The following is a 26,774-nucleotide window of genomic DNA, read 5'->3' on the forward strand; positions in this document are numbered from 1 at the left end:
AAACAGATAAAAAAATTTTGTATTCGAAGTTATTTCACATTAAAAATTGTCTTATTTCGATAATTTCAACTAATCACTGACGTCTATTCAGTTGAAAACAGTTAGCGCTGTAACGGTGTATATGGTATTAATCCCCGTTAGTTCTGACATTTCCGATTAACTAGACTGTTTGTAAACAAAGGGGAAAAAGCCATCAAAATACTTGAATATTGCCTGCACTTATTATTGGAGCTGGCAGAATTATTAATGCACCTCCACCAAGTGCTTCATTTCCTAGAAATAGCAGCCAAATCTTCTTTAAATCAAACTCTAGTTTAGGGTTAGGGTTCGGGTTTTAGAGTTAGGGTTGGGGTTATGAGTGAAGTTATGGCAAAAATAATCATAACCCTAACCGTAACCCTAACTCTAGAATCCGAACTCTAAAATTGTTACACACACAGATACGCACAGCGTAATTTATTATATAAACAATATATGCATATAAATTACGATTAAACCGGATGAAATATGTCACAGGGAATGACATTTTTATGACCGGTCAGCACTGACTGTATTCAGCTGAATAGACGTCAGTGATTGGTTGAAATTACAGAAATACGACAACTTTAACATGAAATAACTTGCGATGTACAATTTTTTGTTAAGAAGGCTAAGAGAAAAAGTTGTTTTGTATGACACATTCTACCAGTGTCCCAAGTTTGAAAGTGTTTCGTTAAGAAAACAAGTGTTGCCCGTCAAATCACAAAGATATGGTCATTTTCTTACTTGATATGGTTTTTGTAAGGTAGTGAACATTTGTAAAAACTTTTTTTTTTTCCTCAAAGTAAAAAATGCAGTAAATATTACTCATTGTGCCCCGCCACTTAGTCACTGTATTAAAAACTGTAGCTTACCAGTGTTCAAGTGACTGGGCTACCGTTTCGTATATTATCATCGGGTAGACAGCAGGGGGGGGGGTTATGTTTTTATTTCTTAACACAACCCCCAAGTATTAGCACGTTAATGTTGTAAGATACAGAAATAGAAGATAGAATCGAAAATAGATCATAGTGGATCGGAAATTCTGTCACATATGTGTCAAAGTTTGATTTCTAAACAATTCATTTGCATCATTTAAACAATGGTAACTTTAAGATAAAATTAAAAACCTGGCACCTAGAGAGTTAAACTGGGTGTTAAGTAGAAGATGCAGAAGAGATCTAAGATGGAATGGAATTATAATAGAAAATAAACGACAATCATACATTCGGTAAATTCAACAACAAAAAAAAGAATATTTAGAACGTTAACTTTAACAACGCAAAATACTATAGTTGTAATAGTTGATAATAATTAAAATTAATATCCTACAAATATCGTGTCATTTACCAATATAAATATAATTGGTTTCTTCTGCTTATGCTTTCATTGTTCAAAATAATCACAATCTGAAATAATCAACCAACATATGGGATATTTTAGAAATAAAAATAACAGCATTCATTAAGTTAAAATCGTCTGATATACCTTACTTTGCATATTTGTTGAAATAATTTCTATCTCTTGTCTAAACAAAGTTTATAACTATATTATATTTTTTTTTTAATAAATTGACACGTTGTAACTGAAGAGTAAACAATTTATAATCATGAGGATTTTATACCGGGTTTTTCCAACAAAATAATGCTGTTTTATTCGACATGCTTATTTTAAAAATCATTATTAAATTATAACAAAAGAAACAGACCTTATACAGCAAGAGTAGATATGAAATTTCAGTAAATTTTATGTCGTATGTCTAACATCAACAATACATCGCCATCAGGACCGCCGATTGCTAAACAGACTGAATTATTTCCCTTGGCACAACATGAATTATCTTTCCTTGATTCTCCTCATCTCTCAGTCTTCAAATGGATCTTTTCGGAGATTTACCGGAGCCAGGTGATATGAATTTTTATTGAACTGTTAAAATATTTATTATGTTCGTTCTTTCTTATGTTATGAAGTATAAATACTTTAGGTTTATTGATATATATGTAATTTACCTAATGAAATTTGATTTAGATCTTAGTTTATAAATGAATCAACGAGGAAGCTTCTACGTGGTTATTTGACCTGTTAGAAATTGCAGCACAATCTCCTTCAAATCACATTTATTTATCTTTTAAAAAAACGACAGTGTGTCAAGTAAAACACTACACCGAGAAAAGTTGAGATTGTCACACCTGGAACGCAATTCATAATATATCTGTACTGTCCGTAGCGACCTGGGACGAAGCAATTTTGTCATAATAGTAAAGATTTCCTTTACGAAAAAGAAAATAATTTGATTCAACTCAGATACAGACTACATTATACTTTCACAAGATGTCATAATACGCAGAAAGTTTTTTTTTTTTTTTTTCCTATAGCTATATAATTGTTTACCAAACTCTAGTGAAGAACAAACACGATGTTGACGAAGTAAGCGGATCCAATGAAAAGCTAAACAAAACATGGCATAACTACAGGGTTTGGTACTACTAAAGCAGCGCGGACCCGAACGCGCAGTCGCGCGTCCGCGCTAGCTAGTCTTGAGTGGTCGGTCCTAACCCTAACCCTATCCCTAACCCGCGTGTGCAAATGAATACGTGTTTAGGGTTAGGGTTAGGATCGACCACTCACGACTAGCTAGCGCGGACGCGCGACTGCGCGTTCGGGTCCGCGCTGCTTTAGTAGTACCCAATGTTTTACCCCCCAGACTTTGGGAGGTCATAACTTTCAGAAAAATGAATATTTTTTAATGAAATTTTCTATGCATATAGTATTTGCTATGTAGAATCCGAATATACAAAAGTAGTTTCCTTCCTACATGCTCGAAATGTACATACATCAAGGTATATTTGTAGAAAATTTCACGAAAAAATATTAATTTTCTTGGAAGTTAAGAAGAATTTAAGTGGACTCTGTTGGAATTTCCGAAAATTGTCCCCCACCCCCATTCCAAAATACTTTCAAAGGAAATTTTTGTATATTCGGATTCTACATAGCAAATACTATATGCATAGAAAATTTCATTAAAAAATATTCATTTTTCTGAAAGTTATGACCTCCCAAAGTCTGGGGGGTAAAACCCTGTAGTTATGCCCAAAAGGCATAAAATAACCAAATGTAAATCATTCATATTATCCAAGATTCCTAATTAAAAGACAGGTTCAAATATTTTAATGACATAGCCATGACCATGAAAACATAAAAATCGTATCTAATGAAGGCAGAACCACAGCGCAATTATTCAATCTACATAAACTAAGATCAACAACAACATGATTATATATATTTATATAAATAGAAGTAGTGCATTTTGTTTGTTTTCCTCTTTTTTTTTGGACTTTTATTTTATGTTACCAACATTGTATAATATACAGTAGATGTTTACTCTAAGTGGGAGCTTTTGTGCTGCATAAATGATAAGCACAAAAGATAGAAATATAGTTGTTTTTACTTATTTATTCACAAGCACGTTCTAATCCTCAACATATCGTATATCAGTAATAAAATTAGTCAAAGAGAAATAACAGCAAAAAATGAAAAATAATAGCTTTTAAACAAAATAGATGGAATATTTCAAAGGATAGCTCTAATTCCATTGACTGAAGCTTATTATAAATGGAGAGACGGCGATGCTGAGCACTGGGGGAATCAATGCGGTCAACTTTCTTCCGCCCTTCAACATTGCTGGCTTTGTGCCAAAATTAAAAAGAATTAGTGTTGTTTTCGAATTTAAGCACAAGGACAGCAATTTCAGGGGTGGGAGTAAGTCGATTATATCGACTCCAGTGGTCAGCTGGTACTTATTTTATCGACTTCGAAAGGATGAAAGGCAAAGTCGAATTCGGCAGACGAATTTGAAAAACATTTCTGGCCAATATTACCTTGCTTGTAAATAATTTGCCCGACGTGCTAACAATATAGCCAGCTTACCACCTTATTAAAAAGAATTATTATTGTTATCAAGACGGTGAGCTGGCAGAACAGTTAGAACTCCGGACAAAAATGCTTAGTGGCATTTCACCCGTCCGTATTATACGTTCTGAGTTCAAATTCCTTCAAGGTCGACTAAGCGGCGAGCTGACGGAATCGTTAACACGCCGATTAAAATTCTTGGCGGCATTTCGTCCGTCTTTACGTTCTGAGTTCAAATTTCGCCGTGGTCGACTTTACCCTATAGCCTTTAGAGGTCAATAAAATAAGTACCGGCTGAGCACTGGGGTCGATTATTTACATTATTTACATTTGACGGATATTTGTCCCATCTTGTTTGTTGTTGACACACAACGTCGGCTGATATACCATCCAGCTTTCATCAGGTGTCTTGGGGAAATTTCGAACCAGGGTTCTTATTCCTAAGGCATTTTTCGATGATGTTGTTGTTGTTATTATTATTATTATTATTCAGGTCACTGCTTGGAATCGAACTCGGAATCTTGGGGTTAAGAGCGCAGGCTACTAACCCCAAAATTCCGAGTTCGATTCCTTCAGTGGTTCAGTGGGTCGCGATATAAATAAAATGGGTTGCGACAAAAAAGTTTGAAAAACGCAGGCTTAGAGCAATGGTCCACAAAGTTAGTATGTAATCTCTGTTTCAAAATTTTAAAAGGCTGCAGTGTGAAATGTATAAATATTCAGTTATATATATCTTTCAATAGGGAGATGAAACTGGGAAAACAAGTTTGGTTGGTAAAATTGGCCTATTAAGTGGACAAAACTTTTAAAAGCCTGCGATCCATGGGAAAATTCATTCAAATAAAAGGACTCTTTGGTAGTAAGACAAAAAAAGTTAGGGACCATTGGCAGAAAGACTTCCTTTTGGTGAAGAGAAATGCCCAATGGCTGGGTTTTCTGTCCTGATCCAAATATATACAAATATGTTTGGGATAAGAGGACTGACACTTCAGTTTTGCATGGGAGTTAGAGCTAAAAGAAGGTGGTCGAGGAGTTCTCATATATTGGGGGGGACTTTATATGTCGTTTGCTGTTACAGAATTTTACTATATAAATATATATATATTCCTGGTTTCTCACCATAAAGAGTATCATTATGGTGTATCATCAGATCCTAAGACTTGTTGGCCTATGGCCTCTATAAATATATATATAATATATATATCTATATATTTAGCAGAAGTAACAGAGTAACTGAAGGCCCGAGAGTTTCGTGCGTTGGTACTTATCAAACTAGTCTTCTTGGTTGTTGAACAGGTCTTCCTTCTCGCCTGATCGACAATCAGCGGCGCTTAACGTTAGAGTAAAGTATCCACTTCTCATCACCTGTAACAAGCCTTCCTAAAAATGGTTCCTTAAGGTGTTGTGAAAGCAATGACTGACAACAAACAACACGCTGTTGCAGATTCTCTGGAGACAGCTCATGCAGGACCCATTTTCCAACCACTGAAACCTTTCCAATCCTTTTCAGTTGGCATAGAACAGTTGTATGGGTTATGTTAAACTGTTCTGCAAGTTCTCTGCAAGTAGCGGTTGGATTTTCTGTGACAACAGCTTTCAACTTTTCGGAATCAAGTTGTTTTTAATGACCTTTTTTTGGCTTGTCTTTCAAACTCAAATCCCCACTTCTGAAATGAGAAAACCATCTCCTGCAACTTCTTTCACTCACTACATCATCCCCATAAACTCTCTGAGGAGACTTTGCTGCTGTGCTTGCATTGACACCTTTATGAAACTCATGTTTAATGTGATCTTTAGATGGGACAGACTTAGGTGCGAATATAGCAGAAGATTGTGGCAATTACAATTAGAATCTGAAAGAAAAATCTATAAATTACTCATTGTAACATTCTGAAAACATTGAAAGAGGCACTATTTTAAAAAATAATGTCTAAAACTATTTTCTGGCAAATTGGCCGTTACCTTTGCACCAACCTGATATATATATATAAAAGATAGTGGTACAACAAGGCACCAATATTTACTGGAAATAGCAGTCAATAATATATTTAGAGAGAGAGCGAGAATTATTGTAGCTGTTGGTTATGGCCCGTCAGGCCATAACAAGAGGTGTGGTGAAATAGTAGGAAGGTTTAACAGAGAAAGTTGTGTTGGTATGTGGAAGATGTGCAAGAGCCATAAAGACTACAGATTGAGAATTAAATGCATTGTCTTTGTTACCGTATTTAAATATTTTATATTCTTGTAATTGTAGCAAAGAAAGAAAGCTGGGGGTTTTTTTGTTGTTTTTTTTTCAATTTTATAAATAATATCTGAGTGATTTTGATGTAGATCTAGTTCTGGGTGGCAAGACTTCCTTTTGTAACCCCCAAGAAACACATTTGGCAAGTAACATACCCTCTTAGTTATCATATGTCTACTGTGAACTGCCAATCGCCAGCATGGAGAATGAATTTGCTGGTTGGGCTACGATAATCCTTCATACTCCCACCCCACTTAGAGATCATGAACTGAGAAAGAATTCCAGACAATTAATGTTCAGAAGGGAGGATGGAGCAAACTCAGTGTAGAGTGACCAGAAAAGAGATGTGTGAACCAAAAATGCCTGGGCAGAGGTAGCATTAAGTGCAGCAGTCACTATAGTGTTAGAAAAGGCAGAGGACGTCTATAGGTCAGAGGCTGGTGTTGTCTGGCTACTTGATAATAATCAGTCTGGCCATCTTTTTTGGATGCAGTCTAGAATGTCTGGATGTAAAGAAGCAGGACCACCCTAGATATGGATGCAGTATTCTATTGCTGTTCTCACTGAGCTCCATACAGTGTTTGTAGTTGCTAAGAGCTGAAGTATTTCCTGGTCCTAAACAGGAAGTCTTGTCTTAGTTATGTTGAGTGTGTGTATGTTTGTCAGTAAAGATTTTCAGTGATAGTAAGTCCTAGCATGTTCTTGTTGCATGTTGTTCATGTTTGGAGTTGATGGGATGCTATATTATTTTCATGACATGTGTAGTGATTGTGTCTTTGTGCATTTGAAAGAGACAAGTCTCGCGTAACACCGTTGGAAGAGAGCTATCCGCACAAATTGATCTGGTTGGTCTACTGAACAAGCCAATTGCAATTATTATCCTATTTAAAAAACTTTGTTCTCGTTCATTACCTATTATCTTTGTTGTTGTGTTTGTTCAATTTGTTATTAATTTGACTCACTGCCAGGTCACCAGTCCAACTCAGTGGAAAATAAAGAATGCAACAATGAAGAGAAACAAACTAAAACAACAAATGGTGCAGCGACAAAAAGGAAAGCCACACAATCATCTGCAGATGAAGTGTCTGCAACTGCAGCTAAACAAAGACAATCAAGTATGTCATTGTAATAATAATGATAATAATTTATTAGATAGGTGCAATGCTACAAATTTAGCAGGAGGTGTACTGTTAACTGATTAAGTTTGATTCCAATATTTTACTGATATTTTATTTAAATGACCCTATAAGATTAAAAGGCAAAGTTGACCTTGGTTGGATTTGAACTCTCAACATAAAGGATCTTAACTAAATACCATAAGGCATTTTGAAAAGCATTCTACTGATTCTGTCACTTTGTAATTAATGATATTGCCCAATATTACTATATTTCAATGTATATTATATATACTCTAAGCTACTTAATAACACTGCATTCTCAGAGATTATGCATTTTAATTTTATGTTCAATTTGAACAGCCTAACTATTATCTTTCATTCTCTTTAATCATCCATGCAATTCCTTACCCAGTTAATATGTTCTGTACATTAGTATTCTCATAAATGGACTAACTGAGTACTATGAAAGTAACAGACTATCAACTCATAGAAATTGAGAATTCAAATCCACTACAAGTATTTCAATAAACAGCACATGTCATTCTGCTGGTTTCAATAATCCTAGTTTTTAGTAACAGTTATAAAATTATCTGAACATATTCTTACAATAGACTGGCATGCTACTTAAAGTAAGATTTATCCTTTCGTGCATTCTTTATTGAAGAAACACGAATGAACTTAAATACCCTCCTTCCTCCTGGCTATTCCCTATTGAAAACCTCATAATTCTTCTTTGTCTTCTGTTGATATTTTCCAGTTTTAATACTTTTCAGTTTAGACTTGCTAAAAATTTATTGTTTTCAGTAATTTCCTTAAAATCATATATAGTCAATATAACCTAACAAATACATGTTCTTTAAAATTTCAGCTTTTATGAAAACTTGCTATCTTTTGAAGTGAAAGATAGTAAACTATATATGAATTATAGTGTTTACTACTAGATTACCTGAGAGTTAGGAAATGTTATTTCATTCTCCTATTAAAATTGTATCACTCTTATTCTCTAGCTGCATTGCTAACATACCAGATTCCTTCTAAGTCTAACATGTAAGGGTTTTTCTGGCTTTAAATTTTTCTTGCATTGAACATCAGCTTAGATTGAGTGTCTTCTATCATAGCCTTGTGTTGACCAAGTCTTGATGAGTGAAATTTGGTAAACAGAAATTGTCAAATACAGGAAGTCTTCCTGTATTTAGGTAGAAAAAGAGGAACACTCTGTTAGGTGATGATGTTAAACTATCACCCACTTTAATACCACTTTCTGTGGTTCTTCTATGCCTTTATCAGAGTGCACTCTGTTGCAGATATTTAGACTATATGTCTGAGCATATATTTTTTCCACCAGTCTTGGTGGCATTGAAAAGGCATGTGAGCACTACCATTTCTCCTCTGACTAAACAATTAGAATTCTTATTAGGTATCTCTCAATTCCTTCTCTGCTTTGTAGCCCCTGATCAATTTTGGTTAAACAAACTGCTTAACTACATTCTTTACAGGAATAAGTACTAGGAAAAGTAAATAATATATCAGTTACAGTTGGTCATCCATTCCATCTATCCATCCATCTTTTTATTTATCTAGCTATCTATCTATTTATCACTTTTCATCTTTGTCATTTCAGTTAATTATTATTTAAAAGGTTATGTAAGAGAAATGAAAGGAGAAAGAGATGAAATGCAAGATGCACATATTGTACTTGATGATTTTGCTACTGAGTTTGATGATCTACATCCATCTGTGTAAGTTTAATTCTCTCTTCTAAAAATTATTGAAATATACATGTAAAATAATTGAATAGCGGATGATACAACCAAAATATTTTCTGAACATTACATCTTTATATTTGATATATAAACATATCTAACTACTGTAATCTGTCTTTTAGTCAAATAGCATTTACATAAATATCAATGCAAATAATCCAAATATTCTATAACATCTAAGAAAAAAAATTCCAAATGTGGAAAAAACACCTGGAATCAGAGGATCTTAAAGTTAACTCAGACAACACCAAGTTTCTAGTAAGCAAGAAATAAGACAAGACTCTACCTCCTTCAGGTAAATGGCCCTGCTCAATATGTAAGAAAGGTGTAAGTAGAAATTTCATTTGGTGTACCCAGTGCAAGCTATGGACACACAAGAGGTGCAGTGGAATAGTAGGAAGGTTAACAGAGGAAGTCGTGTTTGTATGTGGAAGATGTACAAGAGCCATAAAGACTATAGATTCATGAGAAACTGATTTCCTCAAATGTCCCAGAGGCTCTCTGAAAGTAACAGATAATTTCTGCAACCTAGGTGGCCTAATTAGCAGAGGATGAGATGTACCAAAAATGTAATTGCTAGAATAAGAATAGGATGGAGAAGTTCAGAGAGCTTTTATTTCTGTTGGTAACCAAAAGTCTCTCTCTCCGAGTGAAAGGAAGATTGTATGATGCATGTATATGAATAGCAATGCTATTTGGTAGTGAGATGTGTGAATGCAGAGGCCATGCGAAAACTAGAGTGGAATGAAGCTGGTATGCTCCACTGGATATGCAGTATCGGTGTACATATGTGATAGAGCACAATTGTATGGAGATTGTGTTGGTTTCATTATGTAATGTGTATGGCTGATGGCAGTTGCATAAAGAAGTGCTTATCACTTAAAGTGGATGGATGTTGTGGAAGAGGGAGACCCAGTAAGATATGATGAAATATAGAAGGCCATTCTCAAAATGCTATGTCTTACAAAAGAGGTGACAAAGAACTGAGATATATGGCACATTGCTGTACTCAGAAGGCCCACCCACCCACATAAAAAGCACTGGTGATGATGCCATGCAAAAAGCACTGGTGCTGGTGCCACATAAAAAGCACTGGTATATATATATACTCTCACATACACACACACACACATATATATATATATATATATATATACATACACACACACACAACAGGCCTCTTTCAGTTTCTGTCAACCAAATCCACTCACAAGACTTTGGTCAGCCCAAGGCTATAAAAGAAAACACTTGTCCAGAATGTTTCAGTGGGAATGAACTTAGACCATACAGTCAAGCTGCCTGCACCTAGCCAATGATCTTGAGAAATAGCAACTGGATCTAAAATACTAAATTTCTAGTTTTTGAAAAGTATCATAAAAACATATAAATAATGATTTAATGGTTGTTGGATTGGTAGAATTGTGGACAAAATATTTTGCTGTATTTAGTTCTGACTCTTTACTTCAAAGTTCAAATTCACAAAGATCAGCTTTGTCTTTCACCTTACTGGGATTGATAAAATAAGTACCAGTTAAATACTGATATCAATATAATCAACTTCTGCTTAATTTCAGGCCTTTTGCCTATTTAAGAAATCAATGTTACTTTATTTTTTATCTGTTACTTGTTTCGGGCATTTGACTGTGGCCATGCTGGGATAGCGCCTTGAAGGGTTTTAGTCAAACAAATTGACCCCCACAACTTATTTTTTTAAGCCTGGTACTTATTCAATCAGTCTTTACAGGGATGTAAACATACCAACACCAGTTGTGGGGAGACAAACACAGACACAAAGACACACACACATATAGATATATACATATACAATGAGCTTTTTTCAGTTTCCATCTGCCAAATCCACTCACAAGGCTTGTTGTGGAAGAATCCTGACCCCCCACCACAGGACTGAAAGTGGACTAATGCATTTCAATAAAATAAAGAAACTGTGTGGAACTGTCGGTAGTTGACAGCATTGATTGTCCGTATTGGATTACTGTGTTAGTTTAATATTGTAGCTACGTTTGGAGTAGTTCGGAGTGCGTTCTCTGTGAACATATTAATTGTGTGAAAGGTTATTTCAAGATAACCATATCCAAATATTTATTTGGGTAATACTATTCTTACACACGTGTTCAACCACGTTGTAACAAGGCTATAGTAGAAGACACTGGCCCAAGGTGCCACACAGTGGGACTGAACCAGAAACCATGTGATTGAGAAACAAGCTTAACTTTTAAGAATTTAATTCTGTGACCACCTGGATAAGGAAAATCTAGAATTTAGATAAAATATTCCTCATAAGTAAAATACATTTACTTTTATAAATAATTTTATCTCTTGCCTTTGTATATTTACAATTCATTTTTTTTTTTATTATCTTTTTCTTTTAGTTGCAGACTGGCAGTGTATGGTGTGTTTGATGGCCATGGTGGATCCCGAGCCGCATGCTTTGCCTCCAAACACTTATACAAGAATCTGAGAACAGTTTTTCCCAAGGGTAATATACTGCCCATCAGGCTGCTGCAAACCACTGCTACTTTGGAACAAAACAATCTTTCAATCTTTTCCCATTTTCATGTCCAGCTTTTATTTAAAAATAACTTTTTAAAAAAATATAAAAAATGAAACTTTAAAAAAAAAATGTTAGTTCTATAATTATTTTATTGTTCATTATCCATGATTGGGAAGAAACTTGTCAAATAGCAAGGTCTTCTGATACTTCGGGTTGTTGAGTTCAACATTTTGGTAATGTAATTATTCGGAATATTATTTCCAATTTATTAAATTCTCTCTGTTTAACATATCATTCTAGTTTGCCAACATTAATACTACATTCACCTTTTATTAATAGCTTTAGTCTAATAGAACTGATGATATCACCTGGAGATTTATTTATTCTTTAACTATATCCTGAAAATGAAGCCTCTACATTGGTATTTATCTTGTACAACTGCAATAAACATGCAATAAAATGTATGTGTATATATTTATATATATATTAGCCACCCACAATTTTCTCATATTTCTTAAGCGTGTGACTATTATTTAATATTTGGTTAGTATTTTCTCCAAAAATTAAGTCCATCTAAATATATAAAATAAACATTTATATTTATTATACTTGATGTGCGTTAGAAAAATACATACCCTTTATTGTTACATCATGTATTTATTGCTGATGCGATATATTTTCAGGTGATATTAAACAAGTGGAAAAGGAAATTAAAAGATCTTTTATTGAAGCCTACAAACAGACGGACAGAGATTATCTGACAGTTGCTGCTAAAAAGTAATTTATTTCCATTACTTAATGATATTCTTTAGTTCTCCTTTGTGTTTAGATGTTTGAAATATAACAGTTTTGTAAATTCTTTTGGTGAATTGTCTTAGAAAGTAATTCTCTGGAAGTTTCTTCCTCAGAGTTGATTTGCATGATGACTAGCCTAAGAGTTTCTTATTACTATTTTTTGATCATCATTTAACATCTGTTTTCCATGCTGGCATAAGTTGGATGGTTTGACAGGAGCTGGCAAACCAGAGGACTGCATGAATCTCCACTGTCTGTCTTGGTATTGTTTTTACAGCTGGATTCCTTTCCAAACATCAACCACTTTACAGAATGGGCTGGGTGTTTTCCATGTGACAAGGTCTATTTTGGCATGGTTTTTATGGCTAGATGCCCTCCCTAATGCCAAACACTTTTCTGAGTGGACTGTTTCAATATGTTATTTGGTGTTCATTGTTTTTTTTTTTACTTTTACTGTATTTTTTAGATTGTAATTCTTATAAATGCACCAAGTTATATAGTGCATTTTAATGGGTGGGGATTTCCTTTTAGTTTATGCCACTTTTTACAACAAATATAATACTGCAGAAGTTTCTGTTCAATTTCTTATATGTGTAAACTCAGGAATATACAGGGTGTCCGTAAATTATCTTTATAACTTCCACAATTTAGTGTGACATTGGTTGCTTGCAACCAATAGAGCCCACATAGAATAGTTCTAGTATTTCTAATAAAACTTATGTTTGCTTGTTTCCCAATGTGAAGGTGCATGGCTCAGTGGTTAGAGTGAGGTAGTGAGTTTGATTCCCAAACCAGGTTTTGTGCTGTGTCTTCTTGAGCAAGACAGTTTATTTCACGTTGCTCCAGTTCACTCAGCTGTAGAAATGAGTTGTGATGTCACTGGTGCCAAGCTATATTGGCTTTGCCTTTCCCTTGGATAACATCAGTGGCATGGAGAGGGGAGGCTGGTATGCATGGGCAACTGCTGGTTTTCCATAAACAGTTTTGCCCAGGCTTGTGCCTAGGAAAGGAACTTTCTAGGTACAATCCCATGGTCATTCATGACTGAAGGGGGTCTTTACCCTATGTTTTCCAATAAACTCTGCTGAGTTATCCTTATTTTTCTTTTTCCTTCTGAATTTTTCAAATGATAACGGTAATTTATGGTTACCCTGTATATTTTGTGGTTTTCCTTCTAAAATCAAGCTTTTTTTTTTTTTTTTCTTGTTTATTTTGTATTCTCTAGTAAACCAGCATGGAAAGATGGCTCCACTGCAACAGTTGTATTAGCAATAAATGATACCTTGTACATATCCAACTTAGGAGACAGCAAGGTAAATTATTTTCAAACTCTCATCATTCTTTCATTTACATGACAGATTATTTTCAACCTCAGAAAATAGTTTGTTCATTGATTTTAAATCTAGATTGTGAGATTAACTGAAAGTTTTTGCATGAGAAGATATAATCAGAGTTTTGTAAGATTTAAGACTTCTTCTATAAAATTCAATGTCTGTGATGGACTGACTGTTTGTAAATAAAATGTTCTTATATTTAATGCTATCACAGTTAAAATGTGAAATGAGTTCAATTTTGTTTGATAATAAATAACAACATATATTTTTTGTAAATCCAAATATTGCTAACTTAATTCATTAACATATTATGATGGAGAAGACTAAATCTATTGTGAGCGATAGCTTATCAGACCCTATAGTAAAATAAATCCTAATTATAGCTTTATAAAATGTACTCCATCATAGTAATATTTCTATATGCTTAAAATCATTTTTTGCTTCTAAAAGTATCATGAATTACTAAAGCTTTTCATATATTATCCAGATTCCAACTTGCTATATTTGCTGCTAACATGGTTGAGAAATAATATATTAACATATTAGCTCAGTCTTCTCATTAGTTGTTCATTTTCATATGTACAGAATGGCCCATAATTAGCATTATCATATTATTAAGTTGTCAAGAAAGTCCTTGCGGAATTTTTAATTTTGGTTTTAAATGATGTATTTTCAAATTAATTTTCGTTAAATTACTTTGACATCATATATCATTTTAAAGCCCGTTTTTCCCTCTCTTTAATTGTGTTACTCTTTTTCTTTTTGACTAATTAAGCCATTTTTTCCGGAACGTTAAATACAACATGGACAAAAAGAAAATTCGCACAATTTTCTTATTCCAGTTCAAGCTAGGTCAAAAAGCTGTTGAAACAGTTTGCAATATATACGATGTGTTTGGCCCAGGAACCACTAATGAACGTACAGCACAATGGTGGTTTAAGAATTTTCATAGTGGTGATGAGAGTCTTGAAGATGATAAGCATAGTGGTTGGCCATTAGATGTTGACAACAATCAACTAAGAGCCTTAGTGGAAGCCAATCCACACACAACTGTTTGAGAGCTTGGTTCTTAATTAGACGTAACGTATACAATTTCCAACCACTTGAGAGAGACTGGAAAAACAAAAATACTTGAGAAATGGGTGCCTCACGAATTGAATGTCAACCAAAAAAATGCTGTTTTGAAGTGTCATCTTCCCTTCTTTTATGCAACAAGAATGACCTGCTTCTCGACTAGATTGTGACTTGCGATGAAAAGTGGATTCTTTAAGACAACCGGCAATGCTCAGCTCAATGGTTGGACGCCGATGAAGCTCCATAGCACTTCCTGAAGCTAAATTTGCACCAAAAGAAGGTCATGGTGACTGTTTGGTGGTCTGCAGCTGGTCTCATCCATCACAGCTTTTTGGATCCAGTTGAAACCATGACGGCGGAGAAGTACTGTCAGCAAATGGATGAAATGCGTAAGAAACTCTAACAACAGCCAGCATTGGTCAATAGAAAAGAACCAATTCTTCTCCACGACAACGCGTGGCCGCACGTCACACAACTGCCTCATCCACCATACTCACCAGGCATACCGACTACCACTTTTTCAAGCACCTTGACAACTTCCTGCATGAGAAATGCTTCAAAAACCAAGACGATGCCAAACACACCTTCAATGACTTCATCGCCACCAGAATGCAGGATTTTTACGCTACTGGCATAAATAAACTTGTTTTGCGTTGGCAAAAGTGTGTTGATTCTGATGGTGTTTATTTCGATTAATAAAGTTTTGTTCAAACTGAGATATGTGCATCTGAATTTAGAGGTTAAAAACTACAAGAACTTTCTTGACAGCCTAATACATCTATGTGTGTGTGAGATGGTAAAACCATCTATAGCCTGTATTTGTTGTGTTTAGACTTCACCATAACTTATCTCTTTTACTGTTAATCCTTTCCAATGATTCTATTAGTTATAATGACAGCTCTAATATATTTTGGTATATTGATATTCATTATTAATAGTGTTTAAGTTTTATTATAATTGAGGAAAATTAATCATTGTTAATTTGATTACAACAAAATGTTAAGTAAATTCATTTTGCTTTTACATTATGCAATACAATGTTGAATTAATTTTCTTTTACTTCATATTCTTGTGGACCTTTAAAAGTATCATGAACATGTATTTATATCTTAATTTCAGGCAATATTATGTCGATACAAAGAAAATACTCAACAGTATGTAGCAGTACCACTAACTACTGAACACCACCCGACTGTTTATGAAGAAAGAATGCGAATTCAAAAGGCTGGAGGCCATGTTAAGTAATATATCAGATTTAATCTGAAATATTTATTGGTAAAAATCATCCAAAACTTAATGTCTGGTTAAGTTCAAAATTAATTTTAAAACATATTTCATCATCTATTATATATTACAATGTATTATTCTTACTCTCTTTTTATTACTTTTTTATTTTGTTGATGTTTCTTTTTATACTTTAAAGAGATGGTCGTGTGATGGGTACTCTAGAGATCTCTCGTTCCCTAGGAGACGGACAATATAAGAATCATGGTGTCATCTGTGTACCTGATGTTAGGAAATGCCAGCTAACTGACAATGATCGGTAAAAATACTCCATTTTCTTTTCTAATTTCATTTCTAAATTGCATTGAAAAATATTAAATAGGACAGAAAATTAGAATTATATATTAGTAAGTATTTTATAACTAATACAGTTCTATATTTGGGAGATGAGGAATTATTTACATTTGACGGATATTTGTCCTCAAATTGTTTGTTATTAACACAACGTTTTGGCTGATATACTCTCCAGCCTTCATCAGGTGTCTTGGGGAAATTTCAAACCTGGGTTCTCATTCCTAAGGTATTTTACGATGTTATTCTTTTCTACTCTAGGCACAAGGCCTGAAATTTTTGGGGGAGGGGGCAGCCAATTAGATTGACCCCAGTATACAACTGGTACTTAATTTATCGACCCCGAAAAGATGAAAGGCAAAGTCGACCTCGGCGGAAATTGAACTCAGAACGTAAAGACAGACGAAATACTTGTAAGCATTTCGCCCGGTGTGCTAACGTTTCTGCCAGCTCACCGCCTTTCACTGCCTGAAATTGAGTTTATTCAGTGACCTGAATAATAATAATAAAAATAATGATAATATCGAAAAATACCTTAGGAATGAGAACCCAGGTTCGAAATTTCCCCAAGATAGCTGATGAAGGCTTGGAGACATTCTTTGTCTGAGAAAAAAAATTTTTTCTTCTTAGTCTATCCAAAAACTTAAGATTTGTCTTCTCCCTATGATATACTAACTTATCCAAACTCATGAACTTTGTTGCATCATTTTTACCAATGCAGACCACCACCGCATTTACTCTTAATTTCATTTTAAAGAGAGACATCAAAATAGAAATTTAAACTTTGTTCCAAGTTCATCTAAATATTCTTTAACCCTTTCGTTACTAACCCGGACGTAGCCGGCCGAAAAATATTTTGGTTCATGAGAGTAACCCGGCCTATTGTTATTTAAATGTATATTTGAACCCAAATTTCGTTAGTACATTCGTTAAAACACCTGATTTCACTTTGCAAACAGTTGAGCTATTGTCTCCGACATTGTTTGGCGTGATATTTGAACTCAGTGAATTTCGGAAGATTTTTTTTCCACATTTTTTGCAGCGTTAATTTTTTTCAACTTTGAAGATGGAGAGGAGTTTCATGCTATCAAGCAGTGATTCCGAATTTGAAGGTTTTTCAACAGAAGATATGGAGATATCGAAGAAAAGAATGAATGAGCTACAAAAGCACGTGGTGAACGATAATAAATCGGATATTTCTGTATCCGAAACTGAAATCAGCGATTCTGAAAGCAGCGACGGCGACAGGGAGGATGATTTTACACCAGAAAAAGATTTTTTAAATATTTTTATTAACAATTTTTCTGAGGAAACAGGGTCTACCCATAGTCTTTCTCAGGAAGCGAAACCTTTAGACTTCTTTTTCATGCTTGTTTGAAATGATTACTGCGGAAACAAACCGTTACGCAGAATGTAAACAAACCGGAAAAAAAAGATAGTTTGTGGTTTCCTGCAACTGTAGATGAAATACGGGCATTTTTTGCCATAAATATTATTATGGGTATTAAACAGTTACCCAGAATAACAAATTACTGGAGCGATCAGGAACCTTTTGGCGATGAATATATTTCCAGTATTATGAACGAGTACGATTTGTGAAGCTGAACCAATATTTACATGTGAGAGACACTAGCAGTACCCCTCCCCCAGTACGTGGAGAACTTAGAGACAAAAATTATGCAATAGAATTGATTAAGAACCCTTTCTTTAATTATGTTCCAAATATCACATTAATATGTTGATAAATAAAAAAGTTACAGGTGTTTAATGAGACTAGTCTAAATTCATGATTATTTTAGAATTTGATTGAAACTCATGAGGGGTGTATTTTGGTCAGAAATATAGTAACGAAAGGGTTAAACAGAGAGATATTAAATGGGTTTACTAACTTACCTTTATTTAATCATTCTTTTTTCTGACTTAGCTATTTCATTCCAGTTTATTTCATCACTTCAGACACACTTAAAGAAATTACATTTCTATGTCACATATCTTGTTTTATTGCTTATACGAATCCACTTTAAAAAAATTAATTACCCAGAATATCCATAATGACTTTAAATTTTTTGTCTTACAGATTTTTTATCATTGCTTGTGATGGACTTTGGAAATCTTTAACTGCTGAAGAATGTATCCAGTTTGTTTGCAATGTTTTAGAGGTAAATTTCAGGCTATTCCATTTCTATGAAACTAGTTTATATGTCTTTTGCCTCAATATCTTGTGAAATGAATCACTAAAAACTGAGATCCGTAACCCAAATCTAAAACTTTGGTGCTATTTTCCCTATCTCACAGATCACTTCAGGAAAGACATTTATATACTTGAATATAGTTACATCCATATCCCTGACAAACATATATTTAGTCTTGTTATGAAATTAAGTCCCATGGTTAAAACTACTGGGCTTCCAGCAGTTTGGTAAGAAGATCTTATTGTGCATACCCAACTGCAGAGAAGGGCCAGGTCTTCTGGAAAAAAGTTAATTGTAATATAAATATAAATGGCATTGCTGAAAGGATTTCTTTCTTATTCCTCTAATATTACAGAAATTTGAGCTCACTGCATGTCTAGTGGATAACTATGGTTTATAGAAATATTAACTCATCATCATCATTTAATGTCGATCTTCCATGCTGGCATGGGTTGGACAGTTCCACAGGATCTGAGAAGCTGGAGGACTACATCAAGCTCCAATGTCTGCTTTGGTGTGGTTTCTATGGCTGGATGCCCTTGCTAATTACAGAGTGTATTTAATGCTTTTTTGTGTGTGATTAGCACTAGTGAGGTTACCAAGTAACTTGCAAGAAAAAAAAATCCTCAACTGAGTGAGGGTGCAGTATTGAGGGAAGTGGCTTTGTAACGGCTGTTGAGGGGCTAAAGTAATAGAGAGGGATAGGAATAGGTGTCTTGCTGTAGAAGCGATACATGGCTATCCCAGCTAGAAAGAGAAAAAGATAACTAGTTGAGATGAGGTGTCTACATATACATTCAAAATACAAGAACGTTGATATGAGAGAGAATAAGGACAAAGAATCAAGGATGAGTAGGTTTGAGAATGACAGATGGCTAGAGATGGGGACAGATGATTGAACCTGAGTGGAGGCATAGTCAATGGTGAGGCTCAGTTTGAGGAGTGAGGTAAAGAAAAATAGGAGTCAACAAGGCGGAGGAAGTGATAGATGGTAGTATATTATGGAGAGCAACAGTAAATGAGTGTTTGTGTATATGTATTTATATATACATATGCATACATATATATATATCGGTAATATATGTATGGTAATAAAGTTTATCAACTTCTTGCTCATACATTTATAGTTATGTGTCAACAAAATATAAAAACTTACTCCACTGTTGATTTATTTGTTTTAGGATAAATCAATTGAAGGCAATGGCACCAAAGGTGCAGAAGAAATGCGCTATGAAGCAGCTTGCCAGAGGCTTGTCAATGAAGCTATCCTGCGACTCACTGCTGATAACGTCACGGTAGTTTTGGTATCCATCTCTCAGTTCACTAAGTTTAATTCTAATTTCTGTTGTCCCTGATTATTAAAATAATTTTATTAACAACTTGCACTATCATCTTTTCTTTGGTTTGGTTATGGTTTTAGAATACTTAGATAGCCAATATGTGAAACCCTGTTGCCATGCATAGTTGCATTGATCAAACAGAATAAGAGGTTCGCTAATGCTCCATAATATGAAGATCAGCGGAGTGAGGTGTTCCAAATTGCAAAGCAGTGTCAGTGTGAATCGGGGCATTATTGAAAATTGTCCACAAATATAGTGGCACACATCCTCACTGATGTCAAGATGAAGACATGAAAATGCCATTACACAAATGTTGCTAAATGAGAATAAGTGGGCGAAAGATGGACTACCTTCAATAGACCCAACAAAAAGAATCCACTACTGAATTGAGTAACAATATAGTTGAAATAGATTTTAACAATATAAAAGTAGGGAAAGCAGCTTGGCAATTAGAGGAGTCACTGAGATGCTGAATGTATCCAAGGATGCATGCTAATCACTTGCATAATCAGTCAGTTGGGAGTGATTTTTCCCCAGTTGTCTAGCAATATTATTAACTGCTACAAAGGCAGTGGTGATACTCTGGAAAGAACTAATTACAGAAGCATCAAACTGATGGACCAAATTATAGAAGTATCAGAAACAGATAAAGCACAACTAATTAAGAAGAAAATTAAATGAGATGCAACACAATGCTATCAATTATTTCATACTAGTGAATCAACTACTGAAGATTAAACCACTATATTTAGCATTCACTGATCTGGAGAAGACCTTTTACAGGATGTCTCTTTCATAGTCTAGTGACTGTTAAGAAAACTAGATATAAATGAAAGATATATAAGAGCCATGTTCAGAGATGCTGTCAGCAACAAGTTAAGCAATGAATTTAGCTTTCAGATAGGCATCCACTAAAACTCAATGCTTTACCTCCTGTTTGTTATAGTTCTCCTGGCCATAACAAATGACTTTAAGACTAGCTGCTCAAGAGAACTTCTGTTTACTAATGACCTATTCCTATAGCTAAATTTGTCAAAGAATTAGAGAAATTCCAAATGTGGAAGCAAAGTCTAGAATCTTGAAGTTAACTGAACCAAAACATTTGTTTTGGTTAACAGTAAAGAATACAAAATTGTTACCAGCTGGAAATGGCTATGCAAGCTCAATATGTAGATAAGATAGGAATTCCATACAATGTACACAATGTAAACTACAATGCACAAGGTGTGCAGTCAGAGGCAGACTGAGAGAGGTCTTCATTTGTGACAGATGTGCAAGAGTAGTTAGCAGTAATGGGACCCAAGATGTAAATTCTTTCAAATTCTTGGAGGTCTCCCTTGAAGTAAGTGACAGCTTCATTTACTTAGTTGACCTAATTATCAGCATATGAAATATTTCAAAAGTACAGTAACCACAGTAATAATAACATGAGAAAGCTCAGGAAGCAGTTATCCCTACTAGTACAAGAAAGAAATCAGATCACACTGCCAGAGGAACAGCCATGTTTACTCTATAACACAAGATAGAAAACTGAACCAACCAAGATCAAATCTTACATAGCCACAAGACTATTACCTTTTTTATTACAATGGCAGTGTGGCCAACTTAGAAAAAGTTTTGGCGAATGTGCAGATAATTTCTGACTTACCCTTGTGTGTATATATATATATATATATATATATATATATATAGGTTGAAAAATGTGAAGAAAAATGCCTTCGTTTCGCATAGTTTAATCTTTTTTTATATAAATATATACATATTAAATGGGTGTTGTAAAATCCAACCGGTTTTCGCTATTTAAATTAGCTTTGCAAGGGGTATTGTGTAGTGATTAATTCGCATGATGAGAGGCTTTCGCTATCTTGGTTGTTTGAAAAATAAGAAAGGATTTAGAGAGTGAACCAAGGGAGGTATATTGGATTGGCCAGAAGATCCGTTTTGGTTTTTTAAGTGAAAATAAGACCCAAGTTATAAAAACAAAGCAGTTTGTTCAATCAATGATATAATTATTGTTTTGTTCTAGTATCTTCTGCCATTTTGTGGGCAGATCCATTATTTCTTGTCTTTACTGGTGAAAAACTCTTCCCTGTAAACTTTTACATCCTCTTCAGAGTTAAAAGTCTGTCCATTCAATAAATTTTGAAGAGACCAAAACAGGTGGAAATATGAAAGCACAAGATCAAGCGAATATGAAGGGTGTAGTCTGGCATTGCTGCAATTAGCAAGTGTTGGACACTTCTGGTAGATCGCTGGTCACAGTACACATGTGAACTGATGATTCTGCCCAAGGGTGGGAGAGAAGCTCATAAAAGACAACACCCTTCCTATCCCACCAGATTGAAGTCATAACCTTCATCAGGTGAAGTCCTCCTTTGAAGGTTGTTTGTGGGAACTTGCCACCACTTCCATGATTGTGATTCACATTGTTATAAACAATGTTTTGTTTTTTTTCCCCATTACTATTCCCTTCTAAAAAGGAGTGTTTTCTTTATATTTTTGCAAGGAATCGCAGATGGAAATCTGTTGGATGAAGTTAATCTCATTCAGTTGATGTGGGACCTAAACATCAAACCTGAGATAATCTTGTTGACACATGGTTTTCAGCACGCGATTTGGATATATGGAGAATAATCGCAATCATCCTAGATGTATAATGAGGGTTGATGCCAACTTACTCCTTCATTTTGTCATTGTTAATCTCAGTTGGCCAACAGGCTAGAGAGCGAGGTGTATCTTAATCCGTAAAATTTCCTGATCAAAATCAAACCACTTCTGGCACACACACACACATTGCATAACAGCAACCTCTCTGTACACAGCACATATCTTCCTGCAGATTTCCACCACTTCCTTGCTTTTTAAAAATAAAAAAGTATGAGGTCTCAAGGTTCGTTTTGGTTCTCCATTTTTAAGGTGATTTCAAGCCCACAAATTACTGCGAACTATGCTGAGTGTCGAGTATCTAATGAGTGCACATACACAAGGGACAGACTGGAGTAGCTATTTATTAGAGTGCTTGAAATTCAATGTTGACAATTTTGTTTTATATATCATGCATTTTGTTAGAAAATAGTGTTACTGAGTGTATGTTTTTAATGGGTCAATAAGTGGCTTATTGAATATCTGATGCTGAGAGTAACTCTGACAAAATAAACTCCACAAGATATTTTTGTTTGGGCTGATAGATGGGAGATTATTACCTCAATTGGAAACAGGCATTAGTTGCCATCAGGAAAGGCATCCGCTGCAGAAAAAAAAACACTCATTTGATCTATGCAAGCATGGAAAAGCAAACATTAAAATCATCATCATCATCATTTAACATCCATTTTCCATGTTGGCATGGCTTGGATAGTTGGACATGGAGCTGGCTAGCCAGAGAGCAGTCCCAACTCCAGTTGTCTGTTGTAGTGAGTTTTCTATGACTGGATGCCCTTCCTAATGCCAGCCACTTTACAGACTGTACTGGTTGCTTTCTATATGCCACTGACACAGGTGCACTTGCAGCACCAGCACAAGTGCATTTCATGTGGCACCAGCACCTGTAAAGGATAAGCCTGAATGTATGAATGACAGCAATTTTACTTAGCTTCATGCATCTTTTCAAGTACAGCAAATCGCCACAACTCCCAGTCCCTTGTCATTTCCTCAGTGAGGCCCAGTGTCCGAAGATCCTTTCTTACAACTTTGTCTCATGTCTTCTTGGGTCTACCCCTTTCACAGGTTCCCTCCACAATTAGAGCTTAGCACTTCTTTATGCAGCTGGCCTCATCCATATGCAGATGATGATATATATGTATATATATATATAAATTCCCAGGATTCCAGAGAATCACGTACTTAAATAGTAAAGTACTAATTTAAAGACAAATATGTACTTACTAAAGTAAATACAGATTGTTGCTAAATTAATTCTACCACATTTGATAAGTTTGTCAAGTCATCAACTATCTCTCTCTCTCTCTACATATATATAGATATATATACTAGACTATCTATGAACCATTGGGTCACCTGGAAAGTTTGAGTTTCTCAGCAACAAAGTTTTGTTTTGTGAGTTCTTCCTTTTCTTTTCCAGGTTATTTTGCATGCTTTCAACGAATGTGACATTGAAATTACACATAAATAGTGCCTTTCCCCAGAAAAAGGAAAGATTTGGCTGCTATTTCTTGCACGCCCTGCTATCACATAACAGGTATTGTGGGTCTTTTATCACAAATAGCTGTTACGTGGTAGCAGGGCGTGCTAGAAATAGCAGCCAAATCTTTGGAGGTGAGATATGTTGAATGCACTCAAAACAAACCTATGGAAAAAAATTATTTCACACTGAAGTTATAAACAGGTCTTTTACCAAATATTTACCATATTTTTAAAGTTATTTTCACTTTAAAATATGCTCAAAAAAATTTTAAAAACATTAAAATATCATCTGTTTAAAGAAAGCTAAAATATAAATACTTAGTGTACAAACAACTTACATTTTTGAAATCACATTCACTTAAAAATATTTCTAAACGATTAAAATATTGTGTTTAACAAAGGCGAAAACAGAAACATTTACTGTAAAAAACAAATTGTATTTTTTCATTGTCAGGTCACTGTGTTTAATCAAAAGGTAAGAGTTTCTTCCCTTTCAGAATATTTTCCCACTATGCACTGTTTTGGGTATTTATACCCTGAAAACCCCTAATATCTCAACAACCACTTGTCCAATTTATGCGAAACTTGTTTTATTCCATTCGTATTCACATTTCAGGGGATACTTAATTCAAACTATTTTCCCATTATGTGCCAGTTTGGCTGGGTAACATTACAAGATTTAAGATCACTTTTAATGTATTATATAAATAGATAGATAGATAGACGATGACTTACTCTTTTACTCGTTTCAGTCATTTGACTGGCCATGCTGGAGCACCACCTTTTAGTCGAGCAAATCGACCCCAGGACTTATTCTTTGTAAGCCTAGTACTTATTCTATCGGTGTCTTTTGCCAAACCGCTAAGTTATGGGGACGTAAACACACCAGCATTGGTTGTCAAGTGATGTTGGGGGGGGGGGGGCAAACACAGACACACAAACATACATATATATATATAACGAGCTTCTTTCAGTTTCCATCTACCAAATCCACTCACAAGGCTTTGGTCGGCCCAAGGCTGTAGTAGAAGACACTTATCCAAGGTGCCACGCAGTGGGACTGAACCCAGAACCATGTGGTTCGTAAGCAAGCTACTTACCACACAGCCACTCCTACGCCTATGAAGGCAGCAAGCTGGCACAAACATTAGTACGCTGGATAAAATGCTTAGCGGCATTTCGTTTGTCTTATGTTCAGAGTTCAATTTCCATTGAGGTCAGCTCTGCCTACTTGACAAACTTATCAAATGTGATATAATTAATTTAGCAGCAATGGCTTATGAAATAATTCTATTTAAAAGTTTAATATTCCAAACATCTGCTGAGAATATCAATTGAAACGTTTTTTTAGAAAAGTAGACATTGAAAATACAATTGTTTGAATGAATTATTAGAAAATCATACCTTATTATGACATGGAAATCTTTCGTGTTTAGTTTTCTTTGTCCAGTTGAAATATAGCTCTGCAAATGTCGAACTAAGAATTCTATGACATAAATGTGCATCTTGTAAACTAATGGAATTATACTGTCATACAAGAATTTTACTGATTTCCATATATTTTCATAGACTTTAATAATGATTTCAAATTTTGGCACAAGGCCAGCAGTTTTTGTCAAGGGAGTAAATCAATCACATCAACCCCAGTGGTCAACTGTTACTTATTTTACTGACCCTGAAAGGCTAAAAGGCAAAGCTGACCTCAGCGGAAATTGAACTCAGAACGTAAGACAAACGAAATGCCACTAAGCATTTTATCCAGCATGCTAATGTTTGTGCCAGCTTGCTGCCTTCATAGACTTTAATAAAAGGCAATGTATTTCCACAGAAATAGAGTGGGTCAAAAGTCGCACACAAAGTAAGTTCAATAGGCTCTGGAATTGTTAAAGACAGGCTTCAATTTTTGAAAAATTGAATAAAATAATGATGAATACACGTATTTGTACATGAAGATCAAAATGAATAATAATGTGATATAAATGAAATGTTCAACATTTTGGTGCATGACTTTCGGCCCATACTGTAGTAATAAAAAGAGTAAAACATTCTCATTAACCAGTTTTTGTTTGTTTTTTAGCATTTAATCAGCAATGAGAGAGGCAGCATTCAAAACCATTTTGATTTTTCAGGGTGTCTGAGATTGGTGGAAGTAAGCTCTTGACAAACACCAAAGACCTGTCCCCCACCCTCCCTATACATCAAATGTTTACAACAGAATTTACTCAACTGTGGGCCTCCAAGCCTCAAGAAATGGTGTTAAGCAAATGATGGATTAAATCACCACTCAAAAACTCCAGAAAGTTAGGAGGCACAAAAAACAATATAACAAGGCATTTCATTCAGAATCTTTAACAATTCTACCAATCCTCTTCTTTAGACTGGTACTTTACTTTTTCAACCACAAAAGGATGAAAGGCAGTACCATCTTTAGCAGTAAATATTTCACTTTGGTGCAAATGCTGTTGTTAAATGAATCAACTTCGGTACAATATTGCTGCTTACTTTATAAATCCTGGAGTGAACTGAGCTCAGAACAAAGAGGTACTAAGCTATATAAATTAATACTTTCAGACAAAAATATCTTGTGTTGTTTATTCTACCCAAGTGTCACAGACACTCCACTGTCACTCTCAACATTAGATATTCAATAAATCAATGATTGACCCTTTGAAAATCTTTAACTACCCTATTTTTCACAACATCCTTGCTTATGTATTCGCAAAACATGATACATAAAAATCTTTCTAAAGTAGTTATCT

General features: G+C 34.8%; 2 protein-coding genes across 4 annotated transcripts in view; one reads left to right on the forward strand and one right to left on the reverse strand.

Moving 5' to 3' along the window:
* LOC106880649 (CDK5 regulatory subunit-associated protein 3) overlaps positions 1 to 1,827 on the reverse strand; it is a 32,282-nt gene extending 30,455 nt beyond the window's left edge. The window contains exon 1 of the mRNA XM_014930691.3: positions 1,727 to 1,827. The gene's annotated coding sequence lies outside the window, so the exon portion shown is untranslated. The remainder of the gene's footprint in view (positions 1 to 1,726) is intronic.
* Positions 1,792 to 26,299, forward strand: LOC106880650 (integrin-linked kinase-associated serine/threonine phosphatase 2C). Of its 3 annotated transcripts, none has more exons than XM_052966423.2 (11): positions 1,792 to 1,923; positions 7,138 to 7,284; positions 8,909 to 9,026; positions 11,441 to 11,547; positions 12,246 to 12,339; positions 13,583 to 13,670; positions 15,885 to 16,006; positions 16,189 to 16,308; positions 18,418 to 18,499; positions 24,470 to 24,490; positions 26,093 to 26,299. In XM_052966423.2, exons 1-11 carry the CDS (start codon positions 1,893 to 1,895, stop codon positions 26,174 to 26,176), a joined length of 1,014 nt encoding a protein of 337 aa, XP_052822383.1. In that variant the 5' UTR covers positions 1,792 to 1,892; the 3' UTR covers positions 26,177 to 26,299. The 3 variants fall into 3 exon arrangements, with proteins under 3 accessions (XP_052822383.1, XP_052822384.1, XP_014786179.1); XM_052966424.2 differs by having other exon boundaries at positions 26,145 to 26,168; XM_014930693.3 differs by lacking the exons at positions 24,470 to 24,490; positions 26,093 to 26,299 and adding an exon at positions 19,714 to 19,911.
* Positions 26,300 to 26,774: the final 475 nt, after the last annotated feature.

The sequence above is a fragment of the Octopus bimaculoides genome, chromosome 3 (genome assembly GCF_046866305.1).
Source record: "Octopus bimaculoides isolate indiv1 chromosome 3, ASM4686630v1, whole genome shotgun sequence".
In the NCBI taxonomy this organism is placed as follows: domain Eukaryota; kingdom Metazoa; phylum Mollusca; class Cephalopoda; order Octopoda; family Octopodidae; genus Octopus; species Octopus bimaculoides.